The sequence below is a fragment of the Pan troglodytes genome, chromosome 23 (genome assembly GCF_028858775.2).
Source record: "Pan troglodytes isolate AG18354 chromosome 23, NHGRI_mPanTro3-v2.0_pri, whole genome shotgun sequence".
Classification (NCBI taxonomy): domain Eukaryota; kingdom Metazoa; phylum Chordata; class Mammalia; order Primates; family Hominidae; genus Pan; species Pan troglodytes.
The window spans coordinates 27,493,730-27,510,084 of record NC_086016.1 but is presented as its reverse complement, the minus strand read 5'-3'; the positions used below and the strand labels follow the sequence as shown (position 1 = coordinate 27,510,084).

At 53.5% G+C, this 16,355-nt stretch overlaps 1 protein-coding gene across 3 annotated transcripts in view; it reads right to left on the bottom strand.

The window, feature by feature from the left end:
- LOC107970382 (immunoglobulin lambda-like polypeptide 1) overlaps window positions 1-15,917 on the bottom strand; it is a 43,528-nt gene extending 27,611 nt beyond the window's left edge. For all 3 annotated transcript variants that reach the window (XM_063808409.1, XM_054675958.2, XM_063808410.1), the window contains exons 1-3: window positions 15,706-15,917; window positions 11,502-11,643; window positions 5,791-5,881 (exon numbers count right to left, since the gene is read on the bottom strand). In XM_063808409.1, the coding sequence (XP_063664479.1) occupies window positions 5,791-5,881; window positions 11,502-11,643 (233 nt within the window). In that variant the 5' untranslated portion in view covers window positions 15,706-15,917. The remainder of the gene's footprint in view (window positions 1-5,790; window positions 5,882-11,501; window positions 11,644-15,705) is intronic.
- Window positions 15,918-16,355: the final 438 nt, after the last annotated feature.

Below are 16,355 nucleotides of genomic sequence, written 5' to 3'. Positions count from 1 at the left end.
GAGGAGGTTGTGGAAGGCAACTTCCCCACACCCAGAGGAACTCACAGCTCTAGAAACGGCTCAGCTGGCAGACTGCTCCACAGCCCCAGTTAGCAGCCCGGCCCACACAGCCCCAGCTTCCTGGGACCCAAAGGCACCCCAAGGATTCCCGCAGCCACGCCCAGGAGTGACAGAAAAATCCAGCTGGAAGCCTCAGGGGCGCCTGAGCACTGGGGCCCTTCACACCCACTCCCGAGGGCTGCCTGAGACAGGAACCTTTGCCTGCCTGCTCCACCATGGCTCGGCACATGCCAGGAACCAGCCACACACATCATTCCACTAGCACACATGGATGTAAGGGTACATGCACACGTGTGGGCACAGGGGCACATGGGACGCACACATGGGCACACACATGCACAGGACACCCAGGTACACACATATATCTGCATGCGGACATACATATCATTAGACACCTGTACACACCTAAGCACAGCACTGCATACTCGTACACAATGCACACTCACATGCGACTGCGTATAGGCTTCAACAGAGACACCTGCACACACTGCTCATATACTGACAAATCCCCACTGGACACACGCACAGAATGCAGGCTTGTGCTCACAGGCACTCATCAACATACTCACACTGCATGCACACTGCAAGGGGCATTCGCATGTACACACACACAGGCACAGATCTGTACCTGTCAGCCCCACCCCCCCAAGTGTCTACACAGAGGTCAGAGCAGTGCCATGCTTCACACTGGCAGTGTGGGGTGGGTGGGTGGTACCCATGTGCGGGTGTATTTGTCTTCCCAGCTGAACCGCAGGGATCGTCCTCATCTCTACATGCTCGGGTACTAGTCCTCACGCCAACAGGGCTAGCGTGTCCTGCCTCATACCACAGGGCTAGTGCTCATCTCTGCATGCACTGGTGCTGGCCACGCCTAGTACACAGCAGGCACTTACTAATGGCGCCTCTCAAAGGGATGTGGCCCATACACTACAACAGACACTGGGGTGGGTGGGCACAGATAGGGACCCAGGCCCTGCCTACTCTCAGGCAGTGGAGAAAGGGAAAAAAACGGCCCAGCTGGTGCCATTGGCCTCTCTCCCGCCAACCCTCCCTGAAGTTTCCTCTCTGGGGCCTGCTACCACTGTGAAGGTCCCAGACTCTGTGCTGAGGTGCCAGGGGCCAATCCCAGGTTGTGGACCAAGGACACAAGGATTTCTATTTTCTTGACTCCTTCACACCAGGGGATAACAGGGGCCTCAAACCCCTGGGAGTACAGGCGTGGGAGCAGCTTCAGGGTCCTGGGCCAGTGCAGGGCTGGGGGCTGACTCTTCCTCCAAAGCAAGTAGCCCCCAGCAGGAGCCTGGAGGCTTCCCCCCACCCTCACTTCTGCCCCAGGGAAGTTAGGATTGTGGGGTTCATGCTCCGGGGTGGCTTCAGGCCGCTGGCTTCCCACTGGATGGCCACTCCAGAGTGCCACAAGTGCCTCTCACCCCAGTGGCACCCACCCACAGCCAGGAAATGCTGGTGGACACCTTGAGTCCTGCCTGCCCTGCCTCCATCTGGCCTCCTTCTGAGAAGAACACCTCTGCACTCAATCCGCCTCCAGGGTCAGAAGTGGGCACCTGACCAAGCCTGGCCAACCAGGGCATCTCATCTGCTCCTGGCTGCGGGGACTGGTTCAGGAGACCTAAGTGAACCCAACAAGATACCTTCCCAGGAGGCTTCCCCTGCTAAAGCACGAGATGAAAGCCTAGGGCATTCGAGAGTGCAGGAAAATGAAACTCCCCTGCAGGAAAGCAGGGAAGAGAAGAGAACTGACAAACATAAGAAAAGAGGAGAAAGATAGCATCTTTGGTTTCTTGAGAAGAGTCTCTCTCTGTCACCCAGCCTGGAGTACAGTGGCATGATCTTGGCTCACTGCAACTTCCACCTCCCACGTTCAAGCGATTCTCCTGCCTCAGCCTCCCAAGTAGGTGGGATTACAGGCGCCTATAACCATGCCTGGCTAATTTTTGTATTTTTAGTAGAGACGGGGTTTCGCCACGTTGGCCAGGCTAGTCGAACTCCTGACCTCAGGTGATCCACCCATCTCAGCCTCCCAAAGTGCTGGGATTACAGGAGTGAGTTACGGTGCCCGGCCTCTATGGGCTTTTGAGGCAGGTAGAGCCAAGAAAGCTGGCTGGGCTCGGAGGAGAGGGCAGTCCAGGCTCCTGTCAGCAGCAGCCCCTCCACTATGTCCCCTGGCCCTTGGGGCAGGACGGGAGGAAGGGACAATGTGGTTTCCTCTGCTTGGGCAGCTCAGGCCTCATAGCCACCAGTGGGAGCTGAAAGATGAGACAAGCTCCTTTCCCAGGCATGGGGATGAGGCAGTTACAGGAAGTTCAGAAAACAGATGTCTTGAGAGAAGCAGGCACTAGGTGGTCTGACCCAGATCCTCCCCTCTCCAAACAGTACCCATCCGGCCCCAGTACTAATCCCCTGGAGCTCAGCTCTCATCCCAGCTCCACCTCTAAGTCACTGAGGGCAGGCCATCTACTCTTTTGAAACTTCAGTCTACTATTCATCCAAGGGGAGACTTAGATTGACTTCTGTTTCTTTCATAAATCACATGAAGATAAAGGATGATGGAGAGGCCGGGGGTGTGGCTCACGTCTGTAATCCCAACACTTTGGGATGCCAAGGCAGGCGAATCACTTGAGGTCAGGAGTTGGAGAACAGCCTGGCCAACATGGTGAAACCCCATCTCTACTAAAAAGACAAATATCAGCCAGGCGTGGTGGCAGGCACCTGTAATCCCAGTTACTCAGGAGGCTGAGGCAAGAGAATTGCTTGAACCCGGGAGGCGGAGGTTGCACTGAGCTGAGATAACGCTACTGCAGTACAGCCTGGGCGACAGAGGGAGAATTCGTCTCAAAAAAAAAAAAAAAAAAAAGAATGATGGAGAAAGACACTGGTCTCCCAGAAACATGGCACAGTGGGCATTCAGAGCCAGCAACCCCACATCAGTTAGGAATTCATGCCTCAGGTTTAAGAAAAACACAGCATCTAGTATCTGCACAGTGATTTATGGATCACAGATCACTGCCCACCTGCACTATCTCAAGAGCCTGACTGAATTTCCCATTGCACAAGTGCTGAAAAGCAAGATGACTGCCGATTGCAATAATAGGACTTGTGAAAACTGAGTTCCAAGAGCAGGGCCCAGACATATACCACGATTGCATAATTTCTTCTTTTTTTTTTTTTTCTTTTACATGGAGTCTCACTCTGTTGCCCAGGCTGGAGTGCACTGGTGCAATCTCAGCTCATTGCAGCCTCCACCTCCCAAATTCAAGCAATTCTCCTGCCTCAGCCTCCTGAGTAGCTGGGACTACCGGTACGTACCACCACGCCTGGGTAATTTTTTCTATTTTTAGTAGAGATGGGGTTTCACCATGTTGGCCAGGCTGGTCTTGAACTCCTGACTTCTGGTGATCTGCCCACTTCAGTTTCCCAAAATGACTGCACAATTTATTTTTATCTGTTTAGTAAGGCCCTTCTACCATGAGAGTTGCTAGGAATACATGTCTATGAACTGAAGAAGCTACAAATTTTACTACAATTGAAAATTTTAAATAATAACAAGGTATCACTTTTACCCATTAGATAAAGTTTTAAAAAAATTGATAATGTCAGGTGCAGTGGCTCACGCCTATAATCCTGGCACTTTGGGAGACCGAGGCAGGTGGACCACTTGAGCTCAGGAGTTCGAGATCAGTCTGGACAACATGATGGAACCCCCATCTCTACAAAACATACAAAAATTAGTGGGGCATGATGGCAGGCACCTGTAGTCCCAGCTACTTGGGAGGCTGAGGTGGGAAGATCACTTGAGCCCAGGAAGCAGAAATTACGGTGAGCCATGTTTGTGCTACTGCGCTCCAGCGTGGGTGACACACAGCAGACCCCGTCTCAAAAAAAAGAAAAGAAAAGAAAAAGCCGGGTGCAGTGGCTCACGCCTGTAATCACAGCATTTTGGGAGGCCAAGGTGGATGGATTACTTGAGATCAGGAGTTCAAGACCAGCCTGGCCAACATGGTGAAACCCTGTCTATCAAAAATACAAAAAAATTCGCCGAGTATTGTGGCGTGTGCCTGTAATCCTAGCTACTCAGGAGGCTGAGGCAGGATTGCTCGAACCCAGGAGGTGGAGATTGCAGTGAGCTGAGATCACGCCACTGCACTCCAGCCTGAACAATAGAACAAGACTCCATCTCAAAAAAAAAAAAATTTTGATAATGGTGTAAAGGTAGAAGAAAACGAGCATCCCACTAATGTGTAGGTATTTGGCAGTATCTCTGTGCTGGTTAATTTTACGTGTCAATTTGACTGGGCTAGGGGATGTCTCCATAGCTGATAAAACATTATTTCTGGGTATGTCTGTGAGTTGTTTCTGGAAGAGATTAACCTTTGAATTGGTAGACTAAAGAAGATGCCCCTTTACCAATGTGGGCGGACAACAACCAATCCACTGAAGGCTTGGGGCTTGAATAGACCAAAAAGGTGGAGGAAAGGAAAGCTCATTTTCTGCCTTAGCTGAGACACCCTTCTTCTCCTGCCCTCAGCTATCAGCGTTCCTGGTTCTTGTGCCTCAGGACTTGGACTAGAACTATACCACCAGCTTTCCTGGATCCCCAGCTAACAGACAGCAAATCGTGGGACTTCTTGGCCTCCAAAATTGCATGAACCTGGCCAGGCACAGTGGCTCACGCCTGGCTGGGCTCAGTAATCCCAGCACTTCGGGAGGCCGAGGCGGGTGAATCACTTGAGGTCAGGAGTTCAAGACCAACCTGATCAACAAGGTGAAAGCCCCGTCTCTACTAAAGATAGAAAAAAATTAGCTGGGCCTGGTGTGGGTGCCTGTAATCCCAGCTACTCGGGAGGCTGAGGCAGGAGAATCGCTTGAACCAGGGAGACAGAGGTTGTAGTGAGCTGAGATTGTGCCACTGCACACCTGCCGGGGAGACAAAGCCAGACTCTGTCTCAAAATAAAGAAAGAAACCTACAAAACTGCATGAACCAATCCCTCATAATAAATCTAAACACACACACACACACACCTATATACATATGTATACATCTCCTATTAGTTCTATTTGTTGACAGAACTCTGACTAATACACTCTATCAAAATTAAGTGCACATACCCTTTGTGTCAACAATTTTGTTTTTAAAAATTTATTGCACAGGTTAACTCATACAAGTTGACAAGATCTATGGATACAGATGTTAATCATTTCATTGTAATAGCAAATTCAAAACATAATCTATGCTGGGTGTGGTGGCTCATGCCTGTAATCCCAGCACTTTGGAAGGCCAAGGTGGGCAGATCACCTGAGGTCAGGAGTTCAAGACCAGCCTGACCAACATGGTAAAACCCTGTCTCTACTGAAAATACAAAAATTAGCCAGGCGTGGTGGTGCGCACATGTAATCCCAGCTACTCAGGAGGCTGAGGCAAGAGAATTGCTGGAACTTGAGAGGCAGAGGTTGCAGTGAGCCGAGATCACGCCACTGCACTCTAGCCTGGGCAACAGAGCAAGACTCTGTCTGAAAAAAAAATCATCATCATCATCATCATCATCATCTAAATGATCACCAACTGAGGATTAACTACACTGCAGAATAAGCGTACAATGGAATACTACGTAGCCACTGAAAACAATGGGGTAGCACTTAATATATGTTAATATATGAAGATACCCTAAAAATTCAAGTTTAAAAAAATAGGCATAATGTGTAGTGGCACATACCTGCAATCCCAGCACTCTGGGAGGCCGAGGCAGGAGGACTGTTTGAGCCCAGGAGTTTGAGACCAGTCCCGGCAACATAGTAAGACCCCATCTGTACAAAAAATTTTAAATTAGTCAGGCATGGTGCTGTACGCATGTAGTCCCAGCTACCTGGGAGGCTGACGTGGAAGGATCACTTAAGCCCAGGGGGCTGCAGTAAGCTATGATTGTGCCGCTGCACTCTAGCCTGGGCAACAGAGTGAAACACTGTCTCAAAAAAACCAAACCAAACCAAAACAAAAAAGGCCGGCATGGTGGCTCACACCTATAATCCCAGCACTTTGGGAGGCCAAGGTGGGCAGATCACCTGAGGTCAGGAGTTCGAGACCAGCCTGGCCAAGATGGTGAAACCCGTCTTCTACTAAAAACTACAAAAATTAGCCGGGCGTGGTGGCGGGTGCCTGTCATCTCAGTTACTCGAGAGGCTGGGGTTGAAGAATAGCTTGAACCCTGGAGGCAGAGGTTGCAGTGAGCAGAGATCGTGCCACTGCACTCCAGCCTGGGTAACAGAGTGAGACTCTGTCTCAAAAATAAATGAATAAATAAAAGTTAAAAAAAAAAAAAAAGAAAGAAAGAAAGGCTTGGATGCTGGGGGCGGGCTGGGGGCTGTCTGAAGGCGCTTCTCACTCAAGGAGATCACACAGCCAACTCTTTGCCCACACCTATGCAGCTGGGTCACTCCAGCCCTCCCCTACTAAGGTAGGGCACCTGGCACCTCACAGGACAGGCCAGAAGGTGGGCGTTCGCGCCCTATGCAGGCAAGCTTGGGTGGTGCAAGGAGGAAAGGGAGCATCTTCTTGGGCTTATATGTAGGATGGCAGCCATGTTACCCTCTGGTAAAAGGGTCTGAGGGAAGGGGGAAAGCCTCGTTGTTGCAACATACGAGCAACCACCACCTGGTGTCAGAACACCCAGACTCCAGCCTCAGTTCTGACATTAAATGTAGCTGTGGGGAAACCACTTAAACTCCTTCCACCTCAGGTTTTTCATCTGTGAAGAGTAACTTCAGGCCAGGTGCGGTGGCTCACACCTGTAATCCCAGCACTTTGGGAGGCCGAGGAAGGTGGATCATGATGTCGGGAGTTCAAGACCTGCCTGACCAACACGGCGAAACCCCGTCTCTACTAAAGATACAAAAATTAGCTAGGCATGGTGGTGGGCACCTCTAATCCCAGCTACTTGGGAGGCTGAGGGAGGAGAACTGCTTGAAACCGGCCGGGCACGGTGGCTCACGCCTGTAATCCCAGCACTTTGGGAGGCCAAGGCGGGTGGATCATGAGGTCAAGAGATCGAGACCATCCTGGCTAACACAGTGAAACCCTTTGTCTACTAAAAACACAAAAAATTAGCCAGGTGCAGGATCGGGCGCCTGTAGTCCCAGCTACTCAGGAGACTGAGGCAGGAGAATGGCGTGAACCTGGGAGGCAGAGCTTGCAGTGAGCCAAGATCACACCACTGCACTCCAGCCTGGGTGACACGGTGAGATTCCATCTCAAAAAGAAAAAAAAATTGCTTGAACCTGGAAGGCAGAGGTTGCAGTGAGCCAAGATCATACCACTGCACTCCAGCCTGGGTGACAAGAGCAAAACTCTGTCTCAAAAAAATGAAAATAAAAAAACCAGACACAGTGGCTCACGCCTGTAATCCCAGCACTTTGGGAGGCCGAGGCAGGTGGATTGTCTGAGGTCAGGAGTTTGAAACCAGCCTGGCTAACATGGTGAAACCCCGTCTCTACTAAAAATACAAAAATTAGCCAGATGTGGTGGGGGATGCTTATAATTCCAGCTACTTGGGAGGCTGAGGGAGAGACAGGAGAATTGCTTGAACCTGGGAGGCAGAGGTGGCAGTGAGCTGAGATTGCGCCACTTCACTCCAGCCTGGGCAACAGAGCAAGACTCCGTCACCAAAAAAAAAAAAAAAAAAAAAAAAAGATGTCATACTTTTTATTTCTTTTCATCCTCACCATACCACAGTCTCCCTCCTGCTGAGTAACTGGAGCCTCAGAGAGGTTAAGAGACTTGTCCAAGGTCACAGAGCTGGAAGGTGACAGCAGAATTCAAAACCAGAGCCTCACTTTGAGCCCTTCTGCCGTTTCTTCAGGGAAGGCTCACAGCAAAGCAGGCCCTAAATGAGGGCTGCGATAGATGGGAGATGCTGCCAGGCTGGGCTGGAGCAAACCCCCAGATTCTTCCTGGACCCCCTCCCAACGCCCTGCTCAGGAGCAGCCCCAACCTGGGCCACAGGGAGCAAACCCTGAGATTCCTCCCCGAGGCTAGCAAGCGAGGCAGGGGGATGATGCCTCAGGGAGATGAACAGTGACTCAGGTGGAAGCAGGAGGCAGGGATGGGGAGAGGCGGAAAGCTCCCTCAGCTCAAACACAGCATGTTGAGGGCTCACTATCCTGATGTTCCCTGGATAAAGATGGGGTTCACCCCAGGCCCAGAGCAATTCTGTCTGAGCCCCAGCCTCGTGGTATCTCCATCAGCAACACTTGTCCCAGGCCCCTTGAAGGGAGCAGGGCTGACCTGGAATAAGATAATAAACTGGGACAGAAAAGGCCTTTTCCATTCAAGTTCCCCCTTCTCTCCTCATTACAAGCCCCATTCTCAGCAGGGCTCTGCACAGTAAGATGCCTCCTGGACTACATGACAGTGGGTGGGGATCTGGGGACAGACCCTGTCATTTGGGGAGATCCAAGCCTCACCTGTGGCCAGGAGATCAATGGGTGAAAGTGTAGTTGCTGCTAAAAGAATCAACTGCTGGCCAGGCACGGTAGCTCATGCCTATAATCCCAGCACTTTGGGAGGCCAAGGCGGGCAATTACTTGAGGTCAGGAGTTCCAGACCAGCCTGGCCAATATGGCAAAAGCCTGTCTCTACTAAAACTACACAAATTAGCCAGGAATGGCGGTAGGCACCTGCAATCCCAGCTACTTGGGAGGCTGAGGTAGGAGAATTGCTTGAACGCAGGAGGTGGAGGTTGCGGTGAGCTGAGATCGCGCCACTGCACTCCAGCCTGGGTGACAGAGTGAGACTCCATCTCTAAATAAATAAATAAAACAAAATAAAAAGTGAAATAGCTTCCACCTGGCTCTCTTTCTGGCATGCTTGTGCCTTAGCTCAGCCACCATGCTGGGAGGAAGCTCAATCTAGCATGTGGAGACAGCACATAGAGAGGCCCATGTGCAGAGGAACTGACCCAAAGCCAACAGCCAGCAACAAACGCCAGACGTGTAAGCAACTGAGCTGAGCCTTCAGATGACTTCAGCCTCTAGACCTTGAACCATTCCAGACAATGCTGAGCGGAGAAACGTTATTCCCACTGAATCCTGCCCACATTGCAGATTCATGGGCAAAATCAATGTCACCATTGTTTTAAGCCATAAGCTTTTGGTGGTTTATTAAGCAGCATTAGATAACCAGAACTCTAGCAGGGCCAGAATGTGAACCAAGCAAGCTGGCTCCAGAGCCTGTGCTCCTGCCACTCTGCAATGGTCCCTGCTGTATAAGACAGTACATACGAGGGATTTCAAGCTTAGGTCTGGAGTCAGACCTCTCTTTATTCATTAATTAATTCATTCATCAAATGTTTATTGCATCCCTACTGTGTTCCAAGCTGTCTGCTAGTCCTAAGAATATTTTAGTGAACAAGACAGACAGATCCCTGCTCTAGGTGGGGAAGAGGCGGTTAGGAAATAGAGGATAAAAGAGGGCTACGGCTACCTTTATGCAGGTATTTACAATTGGGTGATCTGATCCAAATGGGACCAGATGGCTAGGGAATGCTGTGTAGAGGGGGTGATCTGGGATGGCCTTTCTGAGAGGGAGACTGCCAAGATGAGATGGACACAGCTTTGTGAAGAGTGGAGGAAACAGCAGAGGAACAGGTCTGGGTTCAGAACCTGGCTCCATCACTAATTAGCTGCGTGACCTTGTTGAAATCACCCAGGCTCTCTGAGCCTCTAGGTCCTCAAAAAATCAGAAAACTTCCTCATAAAATTGGGATGCCCTTTTTTTTTTTTTTTTTTTTTGAGACAGAGTCTCACTCTGTCACCGAGGCTGCAGTGCAATGGCATTATCTTGGCTCATTGCAACCTCCGCCTTCTGGGTTCAAGGGATTCTCCTGCCTCAGCCTCCTGAATAGCTGGGATTACAAGTGCTTGTGACCATGCCCGGCTAATTTTTTGTATTTTTAGTAGAGACGGGGTTTCACCATGTTGACCACGCTGGTCTCGAACTCCTGACCTCAGGTGATCTGCCCATCTCAGCCTCCCAAAGTGCTGGGATTACAGGCATGAGCCACCATGTCTGGCCAGGAATGCTTTGCGAACCCACCTAATAGGACTACTATCCCCTGAAATGGGATTGTCCTGAGGAGTAAATGAGCTGATTACATGTACAGTGAGTAGTCCAGGGCCTGGTGCAGGAAGAGCTCCATAAATACCAATGATTATGGTGAGATGAATTATCCTAAGGCCAAGGCCCCCCAGTGGATGCCCAGAGCCCCAGAGACTACCCTGCTCTCCGTCGGAAACTGTGCCAACCAAGGCTACTGGGGAAGAGTGTATGAATAGCCAGGTAAGGGAGCCTTCTCACAGCTGCACTTGGTGCCCAAGCCACTGAGGGCGGGTCAGGTGGAAGGGGGGCAGGAGCACACACTTCCCTGCAGCATGGTGACACACATGCCACTTCTGCCCACCCCCTGCAGCCATCCCTGACTCATCTCCTCAACCCGGAGCTTGAGCCCATCATCCTCAACTCAGACTCGGGAGGACGGGGCTAGAGGTTGGACTTGCCGTCCCTCTTCAGGCCCTGCCCAGAAGGCAGTGGGTGCCCAAACAGCCAGAGGGGCAGAAGCAACTTCCTCAGGCAGAGGGAGGAACAGGGTGAGGAAGCCTGGAGACGGCAGAACAGGGCATGGCAGAAGACACAAGAGAGCCTCAGTGGGGACAAGAAGTCCTGCAGGGAAAAAGTACCACCTGCCATCCAGATGGGCACAATCTCGAGAACCCTGAAGAGCACCTACTAGGTGGCTGGCACACATATCCAAAGACAAGTACCCATGAACAAGCTAGAGCACCCAACAGTGCACACACAGAGACATGCTCAGAAGAACCACATGTAGTCACCCAGAGATGTCCAGACACAGGAATCCAGCAACAAGCTATCTGGGGCCACACCTGCACGCCAAACACAGATGTGTACACGTGCACAGGCACACCTCAATCTTGCTGCCCGTCACTCCCTGTCTCTCCCCTCTTTCTCTTGCTCACTGCCAGCCATCTAATCAGCAGGGCCCTGGCTGTGCCAGGGTCCTCCCAGGTACCCACTCCCATCTGCTGACCCAGGCCTGGGAGAGCCTGGCAGCAGCCCCAGCATGGTCCAAAAAGGAGACAGTAATCCTGGATCTGAACCAGGGAAAGGAGTGGAAACCAGCTGGCCCTGAGAGCAAGCCATAAGTCCAGAACCAGAGTGTGGGCAGGGCCAGGGGCTCAGCACAACCTTGTCTTGGGCCAATTCCCCCAAAGCAGAATCCTTGCCTTGGCATCACACCTACCTTGGGTGACCCTGTGTCTGCTTCGGATTGTGAGTAGGTGGACAGCAATCCCCTTATACCCATCTGGAAGCCCTAAAGGGTTGCAACAAATAGAGAAGCAAAAACACAAAACATACCCAAAAAAGTGCAGCATGTCAGGCTGAGATCAGACAAGAGGCAGAACTTCCTGTTAGACAGGCACCAAAGCATTGAAAGAGGTTGCAGTGAGCCGAGATCACACCACTGCACTCCAGCCCAGGCAACAGAGTGAGACACCATCTAAAAAAAGAAAAAAAAATTCAATAAATATCTTATTAACATTTAAAACACCCAGCTAAAGAAATCGAGGCTCAGAGAAGTCAGGTAATCTGCCCAAGGTCATGCAGTGTTAGATACCTCAGTGTGCTGTTCAAGCCCTCCCAGCCCCACCTCTCACTCTAACCACTTCTGCAATGACCAGGTCCCTGCAGGCTCCAACCAGCATCATACTGGTACAACGGGTCAGTGCTTCATGTCAGGCCATGCTGGGCCTTCTTGGAAGCTGCAGTGTGGAGGGCACACAGGAAACCACTAGAGCCCCACACATGGGCAATCTGGAAGTACACACGGGAGTTAATGTCTACCGAGCCACCCTTGTCCAGCAGGAGACAGGGCTAATGGATAAATGCTTCCCTGTTTCTCTCCCCAACAGAACAGTTCTCAGTCTGTAAGCCTCCTCGGGAGATGGCCCAGAAGAGTGGTGGGAATAATCACATAGCTGCTTTCCCTTCCTCTCCTTCAAATCCCATCCTCGCCCTTGTTTCGTGAGATCACTTCCCAAATAAGCCACAGCCTGCAAGCCTTTCTCTCGGACTCTCGGAATGCAGGTGGACGCACACCAGCAGGTGCTGGAGCTGGGACTCACACCCAGGTCTGAGTGACAGCAGGGCCTTCAAGCTTAACCACTATGCGACCCTGCCACCAACCCCATCCATGCCAAGGTCCCTTTCCCTCAAGACTCAAGTCATTCTGAGCCATGGTGGCTCAGCCGAAGTTGATCAGACAGGGTCATGGGAAAGAGGGTGAGGAGGGCTGCTAGCGTGCCTCAAGCAGCAGGGTCCTCTTCTCTCGGACTGAGACCACCTCCCACCAAATCGCCTCAACATGCTGAGCTGAGCAGTCCCACTTAGACCTGCCCAACACTACCCGAGCTTAGCATATGTCTCTGCCCAGAAACATCAACCACAGGAACCAAGAGTGGCTGCTGTAGCTCTTCAGCTCCAGCCCCCCATCCCACCCGCTAGCAGGCCCCCTAGTCCCATCCCTGTCCAACTCCTCGACATCTGGGAAGAGAAGAGGGACCTGAGGCAGCTTCCGGAAGCATGAACAGCCAGGTTCAATGGATGCCCATTCTACTTCACCCCTGGACTCAGAAAACCCAGCACCACAGCTTGGAGGTGAGGGCAGAGTCTCCCCCACCTTCTGCCCAAGTCGAGAAGATGCGCTGGGACTTTCCCCTGAAAAATCGCTGCTCAAGATCTCACAGGCCCTGAGTCACTCCCCGCCTCCCAGCCTCCCTACCCCAGGCAGCTGTGCCAGGTGTTTACGCCCCATCCCGCAGCAGGAAAAACGGGGAGGGCAGTGCACCATGGGAAACTGGGGCCTACGGGGCTTGAGGGACGGCTCCAGGGTCACAACGCATGCAAAGAACCCGAGAGCCCTGGCACCTGGCTCAGGACAACTCTCTTATTCCCTATGGAAGCTTCTCTGATGAGAGCCACTCAACAAGGACACATCCCAGTAAACCCCACTGGCATAAAAAGTGCACTTCAGGTTTGTTAACAAGGATGTAGGAAGAATTATAAAAAAAATGAGAGGAAAGAAGGGTGCCCCTCAGCCAGCTCCCAGGACCAGACACACAGTACCTGGTGCTGGCAAAGCCAGCGAACAGTCTGCACGGACTCCTGTGGTCTCCTGAACATGCCTGCCCTGGACCCCCACCCAGGGCTGGCACCCCCACACCCATCCATGCCTTTGGAAAGGAGCATCAGGCTGGAAGCAGGTCCCGCTCCCAAAGATCCCTCAAGGCCTCTCAGCCAGCATTCCACCACCCTAGCTCCTCTCCCTGCAACAGGCACAGGCTGGAGTGAGGACTGGATGGGGTTTCAGCCCTTTCTGGAAAAACTGCAAATCTGGCCTAGCTACAGGGTCCTCTGGGGCTCCTGGCTGTTTTCTTCCTACCGCCACCTGTAAACAGCTCATCATCTCTGACATCCATCCCTGTCAGCTTCCCTCGCCAGACTTTGACAGGGGCTGAACACCTCACGCACGCACATACACCCTATAGGTGGACGTGTGTGCAGCGCCCACCCGCGGGGGTTTCTGAGGACGGTCACTCCACCTCCCCAGCACAACCCGTGACGCTGGATGGCTCTGCGGGATCGCAGTACCGGCTCACGCCGTCCATACATACCAGTGTCTGTCTGCAAAAACACACGCGTTCACACTCCACACACGGCCCGACTCTCCTTCAGTCACACCAAGAAGCGCATCCGGATCCCGGCTGGCTGCGGAATCACAGCCCCGGGGCTGACCTTCTGCGGCCTGGCGCGCGGCTGCCTCCCAACGTGGAGCGAATGGCGCCTCAGTGCCCGCGGCCTCCCCTCCAGCGAGCGGCAGGTGACTCCCTCCAGGTGCGGAGCAACTGGGCAGGCAAACTCAGAAAAGTGTAGAACAGGATCCACAGAGCGGTAGCGTCAGAGCCTCATCTTGTCATGCTGGCCACTGGGTGGCCGGGCTGGTTTTAACGAAGGCACTCACACCCACCCTCCAAAGACCAGCCTCTACTTTTGGCCCAAGTTGGCCAGGAACTGGGGCCTGGGGTGGGGACTGAAGACACCACAGTGCCCGAGCTTCCTACTCCACAGAAACCGCTGGGCCCACCCTGGATGCGCTAAGCAGGAGCAGCAGAAACTCAACCCCAGCCAGCCCGCCCCACCCAAGCGTCGGTTCCCGTTCCTGATGCCTCCATCCACAGGACCCTGTCGCCTCGTGGTGCTCGCTACTGCGTGCACCCAGGCGGTCCCCGCAACACAGAACAAGAGGACGCGGGTCCGGGAAACACGGCGGGTCTGGGGCCCCTGCGGTGCTCAGGATTCCCGCAGAAACGCTGGGTGCCCGCCACACTTAAGCACGAACAGGAAGAGATGGCCGGCTAGAGTCTAGAGTCCGAAGAGAGAAGAACCGCTTCTCTCTTGGAGGCCACCGCTGTCACTGACGCCTCCACCGCCCTCCACCAGCAGTGTACCTCCAAAGGTGCCCCTAACTCGACCCGCCTAGGACACCGCAGCACCCAATGGCGCCCGCAACCTGCCCCCTGCCACGGGCAGCGCAGCCCGGGATAACGCCCCCACACCACTCCCTGCCATGGGCAGCGCAGCCCGGGATAACGCCCCCACACCACTCCCTGCCACGGGCAGCGCAGCCCGGGATAACGCCCCCACACCACTCCCTGCCATGGGCAGTGCAGCCACGGCTAGCGCCGCCAACCAGCCCCCACCTGCCCCCACCTACGCCCCGCCCCGCCCCACCCCGGAAAATGACTCCTGGGCTAGCGCCCCCAACTAGACCACAGCCTCGGGCAGTGGTGCCCGGAGTAAGTCACCCGACCCACCCCTACCACGGGCGGTGCAGTACCGGATAGCTCCCCTTACTAGCCCCCGCCACCAGCGGTGTAGCCCAGGATAGCGCCGCCAACACGCTTCTCACCGCGGCAGTGTAGCCCCTGATAACGCACCCAATGTGTCACCCACCGCCGGCAGTGCAAACCCGGATAGCGCACCCAGCCCACTCCCTACCCTGCAGTGCAGCGCCCCCATAGCATCCAACCCATCCCCCCACCTCTGCCACTGGCAGTCCACCCCGATAATGCCCACAACACGCTCCTGGCTGTGGGCCGTGCAGCCCATGGATGGCACCCCCAACCAGCCCCCAGCCACGGGCAGTGACGCCTCAGATATCACACCCAACAAGTTCCTCGCCATGTGCACTGAGGGCCCAGATAGCGGCCCCAACCCATTCCCCTCCATGACCAGCGCAGCCACGGATAGCGCCCCCAACAAGCCCCACTGCCGTTGTGGGAAATGACGCCAGGGATAACGCACCCAAACCTCCCCCGCCGGGGCAATGCAACACCCAATACTGCCCCTAACATGACCCCAGTCACCGGAGATGTAGCCCATGATGGTATCCCTAATACACCACCCGCCTTGGGCAGTGTAGCTCCTGACAGCGCATCCCGCCCGCCCAGCCCCTCGCCCCCCGCTCCCCCGCCGCAGGCAGTGCGGCCTGGGGATACCTCACCTACTCCGTCACCTTTCTAACACTCTGGCTGCGCTGTACTCTCCGTCACCGCGACCAACCGTAGCGAGGCGAGCCATGTTGCTGCAAGCTCAAGCCTCCAGCATCCGACCGGTAACGCCCCCTCCTCTAGGATGGGAGCGGAACAGACAGGCCTGCAGACGCAGCAGCGCCTGGAATGGCGAGACTCTGTCTTACCGAGGTTACTCAAGTGACGTTCCTGGACTACATGTTCTGATTGGATGAGAGAAAAAGCTCTGTTTTGATTGGGCTATATTTTCGTGTTCTGACTGGATGAGAGGAAGTCTTAGAATAACCAATCAGAACATGACAACAAAGCCCAAGCAGAGTAGGCCTAGAGGTTTCTCTCATCCAATCAGAACATGTTGTTCAGGAACTTCATTTGCATTAAACCCCATATATAAGGGATGCCAAGTGAGGAGGTTTGTCACTGCAGGTTCTTCTGCATCTGTTCGGGTAGCTGCTCCATTCTCGGCTTGGAGGAGGCACTCGCCGTGCATGCTGGAGGCTGGAGCCTTCCTTGGCTCGCCTCGCTGCTGCGGTTGGTGGCCGCGAGGGAGGCTACAGTGCAGCCAGAATGGTAAAAAGGTGGCGGGATAGGTTCGTTATGCCAGGACGTACTGTCAGTGCCT